This window comes from Equus quagga, chromosome 2 (assembly GCF_021613505.1).
Source record: "Equus quagga isolate Etosha38 chromosome 2, UCLA_HA_Equagga_1.0, whole genome shotgun sequence".
Lineage (NCBI taxonomy): Eukaryota > Metazoa > Chordata > Mammalia > Perissodactyla > Equidae > Equus > Equus quagga.
Genome location: NC_060268.1, coordinates 93,670,818 through 93,685,336, shown reverse-complemented (window position 1 = coordinate 93,685,336; position 14,519 = coordinate 93,670,818). Strand labels below are relative to the sequence as shown.

The following is a 14,519-nucleotide window of genomic DNA, read 5'->3' as shown; positions in this document are numbered from 1 at the left end:
TATTTTGCTGTGTCTGCTTTAGATTTTTTTCCTTTAAAAACAAAACATAGGGCTGGCCCTGTGGCCGAGTGGTTAAGTTCGCGCGCTTCGCTTCAGTGGCCCAGGGTTTTGCTGGTTTGGATCCTGGGCGTGGACATGGCACCGCTTGTCTGGCCAGGCTGAGGTGGCGTCCCATAGCACAACCAGAGGGACTCACAACTAGAATCTACAACTATGTACCGGGGGACTTTGGGGAGAAGAATTAAAAAAAATGTACAGACGGTTCCCTTTGCACGTCTCCCCAGTAATCAGTCCCTCCCCTGCCCCAGGGGCACCCCCCTTTATGAGGTTGGAGCACGCCCTGCTGAGCTTGGTTGGAGTCCTTAATTTTGAGACTGAGAACCCACTCTAGCCAGCTGGAGCAAAGGGATTTATCAAGGGAAAGGCTGAAGAAACTCTTGACTGACTTTCCTGGAAAGTCTCCTTAAACCACACTTCAGGGCCGGGCCACTGCTGTGGCTGCGGGCCTAGAGCCTTTCTGTGGCTGAGTCCAGGTGTGGCTTAGCAGGCTCTCTCGTGTGGCTTAATCAAGCTGTCTACTGGAGCTGTGGCCTCATCTGAAGACCTGACTGTGGCAGAATCTGCTTCCAACACACTCATGTGGTTGTTGGCATGATTCAGTTCCACAGTGGCTGTGGGCCAGAGGCGCCCTCACTGCCTGGCCACATAGGCTTCTCTGCAGGGCAGTTCACAACGTGGCAGCTTGCTTCCTGAGAGCAAGCAAAGAAGAAAAGGGTGTGAGCAGGATGGATGTCACCATCTGTAACGGGCTGAATAGTGTCCCTCAAAATTCAGACCCTCTGGAGCCCCAGAATGTGACTTTATTTGGAAACAGGCTCTTTGCACATGTAATTAGGTAAGGATTGGAAGATGAAACCATTGGATTCAGAGAGTCCCTAAATGAGCAGTGTCCTTATAAGGTGAGGAGATGAGACACACAGAGAAGGCCATGTGAAGATGCAGGCCGAGACTGGGATGACATATCTAGGAGTGGAGGAATGCTGAGGATTGCTGGCCATCAGCGAGAGTGAGGAGAGCAGCATGGGATGGTTTCCCCCTCAGAGCCTACAAAAGGAACCACCATGCGCCAGCACCTTGCTTTCAGACTTCCGGCCCCCAGAACTTTGAGAAAATAAATTTCTGTTTTAAGCTGCCAGTTTGTGGTAACTTGTTATGGCAGCCCTGGGAAACTAATATACTGCTTTTTGTAGCCACGTCTCAGACGTGGCGCTCCGTCATTTTGGCCATATTCTATTGGTAAGAAGCAAGCCATTAGGTCCAGCCCAAAGCTGCGAAGACCATAAGGCAGGGATCATTGGGAGCCCTCTTGAAAGCTGTCGACCATGGTGCGCCACAGGCGGAGTATAACGCCACAATTCCTGTATCCGTTCTCCTACTAAGGACACTGGACCGTTTCTACTCTTTACGATGAGAAAAATCTAGTCCGGTGATTCTTGAACATGTCTTCTTGTGCACGTTTGCAAATTTCTCTAGGATCTAGGAGTAAAATTGCTGAATTGAAGAACTTTAGTAGTTATTCCCAAATTGCTCTTCACTGTGCTTGTGCACAATCATACATTCCTACCACTGATGTTTAAAAGTTCACATTTTCTCATACCCTCAACACCTGGTACTGCCAGATTTTAAAAACTTTTGTTAATCTGAAGGGAGTAAAATATCTTGCTTTTTCCTCTTTTCTTATTGACTTATAGGCATTCTTTATATATTCTGGATACTAATTTGTTACTTCTATAGGTCATCTCTAAATCTTTCTAGCATGGTTTATATATTTTGTCATAGTTTTTAACTTTTGTAGATAACTTCCTGTATGCTTTCTAAAGCTTTTGGTATCATTTTAAGAATGTTTCCCCCATTCCAATGTCACGATGGATCTTTAATCTAGAATTGATTTCTCATATGCTGTGAGCTTCTATTTGTACCTATTTCTGTTGTATTTTCTAATTCGTACTTTTCCCATTTCTCTTATTGGTCACATTAGTCACATTTTATTTCTTAGTCTTCTATTTAGTGATTTTAAATTTCACATTCTTCTGTTCCTTTGACACTTTCCCTTAAATTTTAAGTAATCATATTGAAAGCCTAATCTACAATAAACAAACATCTCTTTGTCCTCCTGAACATTTAGTTTATCCCAGTTTACATACCTGTTCCTCCCACTCCTGATTTTACATCGCTGTTATTTTTTTCCCCACTCAATATACTTACGTAGTTCTGCCCAGATGTTTACCAATCTCTTTGCTTACCACTGCTTTCTGTAACCTCCCTCTTCTTTCTGGACTCATTTTATACAAGCGCATCTTTCAGCAGTTCTTTCCACTGGGGTCTGTTTACAATTAACTGTGTGCGTATCTGGGATTGTCTTTACCTTCACTGTTAAATGACAGTTTCCTTCAGTAGCTTGAAAACGTTATTCCTTTGTGTCTGGTTGTTGCGGACGAGAAGTCTGATGGCAGTTTCACACTCGTTCCTGTGAGCGATCTGTCTTTTCTCACAGCTTTTAGGTTCTTCTCTGCGTGCTGTGCTCCAGTTTCACTGTGTGGTGGGGATTTGTTTCATTTATCCGATTTGGGATTCAGTGTGCCTTTTAAATCTGAGGACTTGCGCCTGTCAGATCCTGAGGGACTCTTGGGCTTTCTTTGGATAGTGACTGTCCTCATTTGTTCTCCCTTCTGCATCTACTAACTGAGACACATTTTGAAGCATTTCATTCTATTCTGCATATTGTAACTGTTTCATATTTTCCATTTTTAATCTCCCTGTGCTGTGCGCTGAGTGATTTCCTTAGGTCTTCTAATTTACTAATTCTCTCTTTAGTTATGTCTAGTCTCCTGTTAAACCTGTACCCAAGTTTTCTGTTTGTTTCAATGACAATATTCTTCATATCTAAAATGTCTTTTTGGTCCTTTTCCAAATCTATTCTTTTTAAAACTATCTTGGTTTACCTAATGGTTTCTATTGCTTCTTTTATCTCTTCAAATGTGTTAACACACTCATCGTAAAGTCTCTTTCAGATTACTCCTAGTTCTTGGTGGAGGCATGCACTGCTGTCTCTACCCACTGATGGCTTGGTTCTTGTAGGGTCACTCCCTTTTTTTCTGGCACCTGAAAGAGGGAAGAGGGCTTTCTTCCCACCTCAGTCCACAATTATCACCAGAAGTCAGATATCTTCACCTAGGAAAAAGGGGCCTTTGTTTCCTTAGACAAAGAGACCCCTGAGGAGCTGGCCCTGTGCAACCTCCCAAGTGCCCGATATCTCTGAGTGGTACCAAGTGGCCAATTAAAGGTAGTTCTGAGAACTTTTCAACATATTCATCTGGCCCTTTGTGACCTTGAAACAGTCATTTAACTATTAACCTTTTCTGTAAAATATTATTTAGAGGGAGAAAAAGATGAAATATTTTAAGTATTATAAAACTCAAAAGAAAAGGCGATACGTGATTTCTTAAAAACAAATAGTTTAATTAATTTCATTTTTATCTGGGAAAAAATACAAGTTTAAAATGAAATGACAAGCACTGTGACATGTCATCATGTGTCATTCTTCACGGTACTACACTTATTCAAAAGTGAAGATACGGAACCTTTAAAAATTTCTGGAATTGAAGATTCCCCACTGCAGATGAAAACAGATTGGTTATAAAATGTCAATTCACTAAATATTCCATTTTCAGTCTTTATTTTTATAGGGAATATTTTATAGAAACACTACAAAATAAGGCAGACTTTGGAAATCCAGTTATAAAAATTTAGGAAAAAAGTGTGAACTCCTTGTTTCTTTTCTTGGGGGGGGGGGGGGGTCACCTGCAAAGCCCCGCAGATGGCAGTGCAGGTCAGATGTCTGGTTCCCACGCAGAGGGAGCCCATCCTGTGGCTCCAGAGTCAGACCCCCAACGAAACTGCTTTTCCAATTAGCATCAATCAGAGAAGAGTTTAACATACACAAATATTTCTATAGTGCAGTAAAAATGTCGTTTTATATTTGTAATTTGCATTATGAAAATAAGTCTGTACACCAAGTGATATGTATTGAATGCATATGAATCATGTAAATTTGGTCATGGCATTTAAAGTTGGCTTTGGCTTTGAAGTATTTTTAAATTCATAGAAAATATTGAACTTCTAATAAATAAAACATTTTAATAACTGATATTAATAATCAACTTCAAAATTTCTTTGTATTTTTCATTTGCTACTCAATTTTAAAAGAGAAGTCACTTTCAGTAGTGTTCCAAAGTAAGTGATTGCACCTTCTATGATGTGGGAAAAAGTTGCTAAAGATCCGATTGCCATTAGTTGTTCTTAAGTGCTGAAAATAACTGAGAGAAATTGTTTGCAACAAGATATTCTCTGTCACTGGCAGGAAATCCATCAACGTCCTTTGCAGGGGCGCTCCCAAGCTTGGGTTTTAATGAAAGCTAATGCGAACCCTGGTTCTCATGTGACTTTCTCAGGAGCCCCTGCAGCAGGCCCAGGTATGGTGGACTAAGTTGCACTTTATGGCAATGGCATCAGATGGCGGCTACAGAAGGTTACTGATGTCCCTGTGTGCTTTCACAGGCAGTGCAGACCTGGGGACTGTTCTGCTTAATACTGAAAGGACCAAGGAACTCTGGCTGCCCTCAGGAATTCAAATGCCCGAGAGACAAAGCTTCAGGGCCCTGGGGGTGTCGCACACTATTCAGGAGGTGGTCGAAGGCTCCGCAGCTTCATCTCATCCAGTCCTTTCCAGTATTTAAAATTGTTGTCAAGATGCTGCATTAACTCAGGCAGGTCTACAAAGGCTGGAGAGAAAGAGGGGAATGTGATATCCTTTCACAGCCTCCGCTTAGCAGTTTAGGCTTTCTAAGGAGAGAGCATTTTAAGGAAGGGGTTGGGCAGGAGCAAGTATTTGCATAATGCTAAACAGACACAGGCAAACACACAGCAGCTTGAATGTGCTGGGTTTACTGACGTGAAGTCCAGTACTCAAGGCCAGCAGCTCCGCTGTGACCACCTGTTGAGCTGACAACCCTGGTAAATAAAACAGAAGGGAGCTAATCTGCTTAACTGCCAGTTAATCAGCATCTCTGGGCCTGGGTGTCAGGAACACAGTGTTGTGAGCCTCCCACCTTATGGTAGTGCCAGGAGCCAGGCCCTGACTGGCTCTGCTATGTGCCCCCCTGCCCTCCACTGCCACATGCTTCACTTAGACTGTCTCCTGCCACCAGCACCAGAGCCTGGAGGACACAGGTGGGGACAAGCCAGGTACACATGAAGAAAAAAAATGGGGCCTGGAGGGCCGTGTGTCTGATCTCAGTCCCAGAAGCAGTGAGCTGGAAGTCTGCAGTCGGGCCCCAAAGCCAAAGCTCTTTCCTTGGGCTCAGTCCTATTTCCCGACACAAGCCCCGCCCCGCCCTCCCCACTCTGCTCCCTAGGAGGTGTGGGGGCTGGTCTCCTGCTGGCCGGATCTGGCGTTTACCTGCCCTGCAGCCCCCAGGGTGGGCAGAGCAGGTGTCCAGCGAGCATTAGTGGGGCCTCTTCTCTGAGAATCCTCTACTTGCCAGGCTCCTGTGCCGGCACAAAGGCTAAAGGAGAGCGATGTGCATCAGTCCAGAGCAGCCCGCTCTCAGGTCTGCTAGAGGGAGCCTGGGAGAGCAGATGGCAGAAGGGCTCCCACAGGAACACTGGGGTTCCGAGTCTGCATGCATGGTTTTGAACCCTAGGCTCTTTACTACTAGCTGTGTGGCCTCAAGTTCAATTCTCTCATCTATGAAACGGGCACAACTGTCTCCCCATGGGGAGAGGGCAGCTAGTGACAAAGTGCACAAAGAGCCCTCAAGGATGGCTCATTTCTTCTCCTCAGTCTTTCCTGAAAGTCTAAGCCCCAAAACATATTCTAGAGTCAAAGACACTACTTGCTACTTAATGCGCAGTTCCCCTTATTTAGGGAAATACACTCTAAGAGTTCTTACCGTCCCAAGCATCAAACATGTCTGTGATGAAGTAGTCGATGAACGAGATTTGGGATTTGGGGATGCTGCAGGTATTTCGGTCAAAAACTGGCATCACCACAGGTAAGTCCTGCCGCTTCTCTTCATCAGTCTGCAAAGCAGAAAAGGCTGGAATGACGAGACTCCAGTATCTGGCTCCACTCCACCTGGGAGCAGCCCCTCCACCGGAGCCTCTCCTGGCAGCCCAAGGAGCTTGTGGTTGAGAAGCTGATCAGAGAGCACCAGCCAACAAAGCTGATCTACCACCAGGCACCAAGCTGTTTCCAGAAGGGACCGCTCTGTGCCAGGAGGGCCCGAGGACACTCCAACCCAACCCAACCCACGTTTTCAACACCTGGAAGCCTCCTTCAGGAAGATTCCAAATGGTATCTGTGGTGCACGAGCACACTAGTTAGCCACCGCCCTGCTGCTGTCACAGCTCAGCCATCCTCCCACCCAGCATGTGTTTCAGGTGCCTGACACCAGGGTTGCAGTGGCGAGTGACAAACAGCTCCCTTCACAGAGAAGGGTCTGGTGGCTGCTTCTCTTCTCGGGCCACATTATCTTACTAGCAGAGGGTCAGTCAGCTCAGCTGTTCGTGGCTTCGGAGGGTTTTCTGTCTGTGCTGCAGTCCAGGCCTGCCCTCCCCATCCACACAGAAGCAGCGACAACCCTCATGCTGAGATTTCTTCTCTCTGGCTCAACGTGACAGGGGCAGGGAGCTTACAGGGCCCTTTTCTCCTGGAGACTACTGTTTGCCAGTCAGATCATCTGTGACCCACGTTCCCATCTAGGTCACCAATGAGAGCTCCACACCTGTAGATGCTTCCTTTCTGGGACCCAATCCATGGGGCAGGGTCTACAAGTTTCACATTTCACCAGTGTGCCCAAAAGTACAATAGGACAGACTGTCTAACACCGCAAAGAAAGCCAGACATGCAGTATTCAAGCCCTACCCCCCAGTTCAGTTGAGGAGCCCCACCCAAAGAGAGCAACCAGAGACGCCATTTCACCTGGTCTTCAGGCTTGGGCACTCTTTGTACCCAAACTACTCAAGAGAGTGTGGTTAGGATGAGTGGACTCCTAATAGACAGGTTCTGCCTAACCCCACTGAATATAGGAAGAAGCTGTCATTTAATGGCTTTTACAGTAAAGTCCAATCATCAGAGTGACATCAGCAAAATGACGAATTAGGATGCCCCCAGTCCTCCTTCCCCCATGGAAACATCAAAAACCAACAGACTGGCTGAAATAACCTCGTAAGAACTCTGGAGAACAGGCAAAGGTCTACAGCAACCAAGTGAATGCCCAATCTCATTCACAAAAGCCACATTCAAAATGGTAGGAAATGCCAGGGCATTTTTTACTCACCCTTGCCTCACCCCTTCCCTGGCACAGTCTTGGTCTGGAGGAGGCAGCAGCCCCATTCCCAACTGCTTCCCTCAGACTGAAGGGAGTAGAGCTGACCTGATTTACAGCATTCTAACCTGTCTAGACTGGCTGAAGCACTGGTCTCTGTTTCACCTAACTTGGCTCTCAGGTGGAAAAGCAATGGCTACTGCTTGGGAAGGCTATAAGGGGATGAGAGACTTGGAGATGCCTGGGGCAAGATATTACGCGTGGAGGCATATAATATACCATCCATGGCCCCAAGGAGAAGCTGGGAGAAGGCTCTTCGGGAAATTACAACATTCAAAAGCAGCTGTTTGTATAGTGGAATTGAGAAGGCCACACAGAGGCCCAGAGCATGCCCCACTAATGAGTAAGGGGCTTTTCTGGCACAGAGCCAAACTAGGAGAGGTGGCTATTTTTTCAAATAAAATCACAAGGCCAAAGAAACAGGAAAACATACCCCACTCAAAAGGAGAAAATAAATTGGCAGAAACCATCCATGAAGAAGCACAGGCATTGGACCTATTAGACGAAGACTTTAAAGCAGCTATCTTAAACATGCCCAAAGAGCTCAAGGAAAGCAGGAAAATAATACAGGAATAAAATGAGGATGTCAAAAGACAGAAATTATAAAAAGTAGGCAAATAGAAATTCTGGAGCTGAAAAATACAGAAAATGAATTGAAAAATTCACTAGAGGAATTCAACAGCTGATTTGAGCAGGCAGAAGAAAGAAATTTGAAGACAGGACATTTGAAATGATCAAGTTTGAGGAGGAAAAAGACAAAAGAATGCAGAATAGTGAGAAGAGCCTAAGGAACTTAAGGGACAACATCAAACACACCAATATAAGCATAATCAGAGTCCAGACATGAGAAAGGAACAGAGAGTGTTTGAAGAAATAATAGCCAAAAACTGCCGTAACTTGAATACACGATTCTACAAGTCCAAGAAGCCAAACAACTCCAAGTGGGATAAACCAAAGAAAAACACCACACTGACATTAAAACCAAAAGTCCAAAGACAAAGAGAGAATCTTGAAAGCAGTAAGAGAAAAATGACTCGTCACATACAAGAGATTCTCAACAAAATGATCAGCTAATTCCTCAGCAGGAAACTTGGAGGCCAGCAGGCAGTGGGATAATTACATAAAGTGCTAAAAGAAGAAAACCTGTCAACTGAGAATTCTGTGTGTGGCAAAACTGCCCTTCAAAATGGAGAAATGAGGACATGCCCACATAAACAAAAGCTGAGAGTTCATTACCACTACATCTGGCGTATAAAAAAGTGCTAAAGGAAGTCCTTCAGGTTGAAGTGCAAGAAAACTAGACAGTAACTCAAAGTCACATAACAATATAAAGATCTCCAGTAAAGGTAAATAGAAAGGCAAATATAAAAAGCAGTCTTATTATAACTTTGGTTTGTAATTCCACTTTTTATTTTCTACAGGATTTAAAAGACATGCATAAAAATCACAGATCTGTGTTAATGGGTTCCCAGTGTATAAATACGTCATTTGTTACATCAATAACAAAATGGGATGGAGAGACAGCTGAACAGGTGTTTGTGTATATGACTGAAGTCAAGGTGGTATCAATTTAAAGTAAACCGCTCTAACCTTAGGATGTCATATGTCATCCTTATGCTAACCACAAAGAAAGCATCTATAGAATATTAGCAGAAGGAAATGAGGAGATCAAATATGCCACTACAAAAAAATCAAATAAACACAAAAGAAGGCAGTAATGGAGGAAATGAGAGACAAAAAGCTATAAAACATACAGAAAATAAAATCAAAAGTAAGTATTTTAAATGTAAATGGATTAAACCCCCCAACCAAAGGCATAGCTGGCAGAATGGATAAAAACATTATCTAACTATATTCTGTCTACAGAAGACTCACTTTAGATCTCAGGACACAAATAGGCTGAAAGTGAAATGATGGAAAAAGATATTCCACGCAAATAACCAAAGGAAAGCTGAGGTGGCTATGCTAATATTAGACAAATACACTTTAAGTCAAAAACTGTTCCAAAAGACAAACAAGGACATAATTTATTGTTAAATGGGTCAATTCACCAAGAAGATACAACAATTAAAGGCAGACTTCGATTTAGTGCATACTGCCTTAATCTACTTCGCAGATACTGCATTTTTTATAAGACCCTCCACCAGCAAAAAAATTAGAACTCGCTGAAGAACTCATGTGATTAGCATTTTTAAGCAATAAGGTATTTTTAAGTTAAAATATGTACTTTTTTTTTCAACACAATGCTTTTGCACACTTAGTAGACTGTAGTACAGTGTAAACATAACTTTTATATGCACTGGGAAACTAAAAATTTAGTGTGACTTGCTTTATTGCAACACTCACTTTACCATGGCGGTCTGGAACTGAACCTGCACTTCTCTGAGGTCTGCCTTATAAGCGCATATGCACCAAATATCAGAGTTCCAAAATATATGAAGAAAACACTGACAAAATTGAAGGGAGAAACGGACACTTCTACAACAACAGTTGGATACTTCAATACCACACTTTTAATAATGACAAGAACAGCCAGTTAAGTAAGAAATTGAGGACCTGAACAACACTATAAACCAATTGGACCTAAGAGACATATTCAGAACATTCACCCAGTGATAGTTATAACACATCTTTCTCAAGTGCAAATAGAGCATTCCCCAGGATAGAATATATTTTAGGCCACAAAACAAGTCTTAATAAATTTTAAAAGAAAAAAATCATAATCACAATGGAATGAAACTGGAAATCATTAACAAAGTAAACTGGAAAACTCACAAGTATGTGGAAATTAAACAGTACATTCAGTACAACAAAGGGGTCAAAGAAGAAATCACAAAAAAAATTGGGAAATACCTTGAGACAAATGAAAATGAAAACACAACACACAGGAAGATGTGGTAAAAAGCAGTGAGAAGAGGGAAATTTATAGCTATAAACGCCTACATTAAAAAGGAGGAAACCTCTTAAATTGACAACATAATTTTACAACTGAAGGAACTAGAAAAAGAACAAACTAAACCTAAAGCTGGCATAAGGAAGGAAATAATAGACTAGAGCAGAGATAAGTAAAATAGAGAATAGAAAAACAAATAGAGAAAAATCAACAAAACCAAAGGTTGGTTCTTTGAAAAGACTGATAAAACTGAAAAATCTTTAGCTAGACTGACTAAGAAAAAGGAAAGAAGACTCAAATTACTAAAATCAGAAATCAAAGTGAGGACATTGCTGATTTTACAGAAATGAAAGGATTGATGAACAACTGTGCACCAACAAAATGGATAATCTAGATGAACAAATTCCTAGAAACATACACAGGCTGAATCATGAAGAAATAGAGAATCTGAATAGGTCTATGACTAGTAAGGATATTCAATTAGTAATAAAAAACCCTCCCAACAAAGAAAAGCCCAGGACCCGATAGCTTCACTGGTGAATTCTACCAAACTCTTAAATAGAAGTAACAAAAATCCTTCTCCAACTTTTGCAAAAAATTGAAAATTTCTAACTCAATCTATGAGGCCAGCATTACCCTGATACCAAAGCCTGACAAAGACACTACAAGAAAACTAAAGACTGATACCCCTTCATGAATACTGATACAAAAATCCTCAATAAAATACTAGCAAACAGAATTCAGCAGCAGCATATTAAAGGATCATACACCATGACCAAGTGGATTTAGTCCTGCAATGCAAGGATGGTTCAGCATCTGAAATCAATTGATGTAATTCACCACATTAAAAGAACAAAGGCAAAAAACCCCACATAATCATCTAGAATGGTAAATTTTGTTATATATATTTTACCCCAATAAGAGACAAAAAAACAAGAAACCCTCCTAAATTGCTTCCCAAAGTGGTTGTAGCATTTTACACACCTATCACTGATGAATGAATTCCAGTTGGTTGACATCTTCATGAACATTTGCTGGTGTCAGTCTTAAATTTTTAGCCATCCTAGTGGGTGTGTGGTGGTATTTCACTGTGGGTTTAATTTGCATTTCCCTGATTACTAATGATGTTCAGCACTTTTTCATATGCTTACTGGCCACTCATATATCTTCTTTTGTGAAGCGTCTGTTAAAATATTTGGCCATTTTTAATTAGGTGGTTTGTCTTTTTATTATAGTTATAGTTCCTTATATATCCTGAATATAGTCCTTGTCAGATACGATTTGTGGATATTTTCTTCCAGTGAGGCTTGCCTATTAATTTTTTAGCAGATGAGTATAATTTCTGAATTTTCAGTCTCATTTATCAAATTTTCTTTTTATGGTTATTGCTTTCTGTACCTAAGAAATATGTGTCTACTTCAAAGAGACTGAGGATATTCTCCTATGTTTTTCTCTAAAAGCCTTATGGCTTTAGGTTTTGTATTTAGGTCTATGATCCATTATGAATTGACCTTTCTCTGTGATATGAGGTAGGAGTTGTGGTTGATTTCCACAAATATTCCAAAACCACCTGCTGAAAAAAATTTTCCTTTCTACACTGATTGTACAAACATGGTCTATTTCTGGGATTTCTATTTTGTTTCATCAGTGCATTTGTTATCCTTATGCCAGCAGCACACTGGCTTGATTATTCTAAGTTCTGAAACCAAAAAGAGTAAATCTTCCAACTTTTTCCTATTAGAGTTTGCTTCGCTTATTTAAGATCCTTCATATTTCCATATAAAATTTAGAGTCATTTTGTCAATTTCTACAAAAAAGTCCTGCTGGGATCTTGATTGAGATTGCGCTGACTCTGTGCATCAATTTGGAGAGAAGTGTATCTTTACAACTTTGAGTCTTCCAATCTGTGGACATGGGCTACCTCTCCATTTATTCAAGTGTTCTTTAATTTCTCAGCAATGTTCTGTGGTAAAGGACTAACATTCTTTTGTTAAATTTATTCCTAATTCTTGTTTTTTATTGCTACTATAAACGGGATTTAGTTTCATTTTCCAGTTTTTGTGTCTAGTACACAAAATACAGCTGACTTTGTAGAATGAGCTTGTGTTAGACGATACTGCTAAATCATTGCTATTATTAATGCTAGCAAGTGTCTTGTACACTCAGTTTCCAACATAAAAAAAACTCATGTCACCTGCAGATAGAAACAAATTTATGTCTTACTTTCTGTTCTTTGTACTTTTCCCCTGCCTTATTGCAATGGCTTGGACTGCCAATACAACATTGAATAGAAGTGGTAAGAATGGGTACCCTTGCCTTGTTTCCAGTCTTAAGGAGAAAGTATTCCATATTTTACCATTAAAGATAATGTTAGCTCTAAGTTTTTGCAGATGCCCTTATTAAGGTAAGTTCCCTTCTATTCCTAGTTTGCTAAGAGTTTTTATGATGAATGGGTGTTGAATTTTATCAAATGCTTTTTCTGCATCTACTGAAATAATCATGTTTTTTCTCATTTATTTAATTAGTGTGGCAAATTATAATAATTGGCTTTTCTGATAGTAAACCAACCTTGCGTTCTTAGGAAAAACTCTATTTGGTAATGACATATTATCCTCTTTATATACTGTTCAATTAAGTATCTCTGTATCTATATTCATGAGGATAACGGACTACAATTTTCTCCTGGTATTGTCTTTGTCAGGTTTAGATATCAGAATGACAATGGCTTCATAAAATGAGGTGGAAAGCATTCCCACTTCCTCTATTTTCTGGTACAATTTGTAAGACTGGCATTATTTTGTCCTTAAATGTTTGACAGAATCCCTCAGTGGAACCATCTGGATACAGAATTCTGGGTTGACAGTTTTCTCCTAACAGCATTTTAAAGACATTGTTCCAGGGTTTCTGGCCTTCATTTCTGATGTGAAGTCAGGAGACAGGAGCATTGTTGTTCTCTTATAAGTAATGCGTCATTTTTCTCTGGCTGACTTCAAAAAATTTCATCATCTTTGCCTTGTAGCTGCTTGACTATGACATACCTGGGCATGGGTTAAAGTTCACTAGGTTTCTTGAACCCGTATGTATGTCTTTCACTAAATTTGGAAAAGTTTTCCATTATATTTTCTAATTTTGTTTTTCTGCTCCACAAGAATTTTTTCTACCCAGAGAGAATATGAATGCCAGACAACAGTAGAATATCTTTAAAGTGCTATTAGGAGAAAAGCATCAACCAAGGATTCTATATCTAGTGAAAATATCCTGCAAGAATGAAGGCAAAATAAGCACATTTTCAGATACGGGAAAACTAACAGAATTCATTACTAGTAAGCCTACGAAATGTTCGTCAAGGACACAATTTCATTTCGAACTCTACTCCCTAGTTTTAAGCCCATTACCTCTTATGGTCTTACGTGTTTCTCTCTTTTACTTAAGGAACTTAAGAGGCTGAATCTTACCTGAGAAAAATATTCTTCTGAGATGCGTGCAGCCCACTCAATGCACTGTTCCAGGGGTCGGCAGGGATTGGACACATCAGCACACTTAATCAGCATTCGTTTGATCAGAGTCCGGTTCTCTGGAGCCCTGAGCATAGTGTTTATGGCTTCTTGATCTTTATCGGTTTCCTAAAATGTGAGTGGAATTCAAAGTGATCAAAATGGGTCCCCTGATATGAAGCCCTGTCTCACAAGTGTGGTCCCACTGTAAGCACTAAGGCACTGTCCAGGATCTAGAAGTTAAGGGTTCATAAAACCAAGTGCTGAGGATACTCTGAGCATTGAGCTTAGCCCCTCACTTTACAAAGGGGAAAACCAAGGCCCACTGAGATTCCAGCAGGTCCCCAGGAGTAGAGGGCAGCACTGGAGGTTGGTGTATCTGCCCTTCAGCTTCTTCTTGGCTCTTTCTTCTCTTCTTCTCACTCTAAATATTTCTTAGAGCTGCCTTTTCTTTCTGTTCTACTATCTCTATTGCTCTCCCTTGCTAAGAACCCAAAGACTGGCTTTATCTTTTGGTATATTTACTAAAACAGAGTGTGAACTGAAAAAATAAAACATTTCTCTGCCCTCACAACAAAGAAAGTCTTGTGGTCTACCAGGCTCCCTGCTTCTCACAACCCAGTCCCCAGTCCAGCCCTGTGACAGGTATGATCATAGGAATTAGCTGTCAGCACACTAAGACTG

At 41.2% G+C, this 14,519-nt stretch overlaps 1 protein-coding gene across 3 annotated transcripts in view; it reads right to left on the bottom strand.

The window, feature by feature from the left end:
- Positions 1-3,498: 3,498 nt before the first annotated feature.
- PDE8A (phosphodiesterase 8A) overlaps positions 3,499-14,519 on the bottom strand; it is a 136,414-nt gene continuing 125,393 nt past the window's right edge. For all 3 annotated transcript variants that reach the window (XM_046652794.1, XM_046652793.1, XM_046652795.1), the window contains 3 exons: positions 13,797-13,964; positions 6,012-6,141; positions 3,499-4,841 (listed from right to left, as the gene is read on the bottom strand). In XM_046652794.1, the coding sequence (XP_046508750.1) occupies positions 4,735-4,841; positions 6,012-6,141; positions 13,797-13,964 (405 nt within the window). In that variant the 3' untranslated portion in view covers positions 3,499-4,734. The remainder of the gene's footprint in view (positions 4,842-6,011; positions 6,142-13,796; positions 13,965-14,519) is intronic.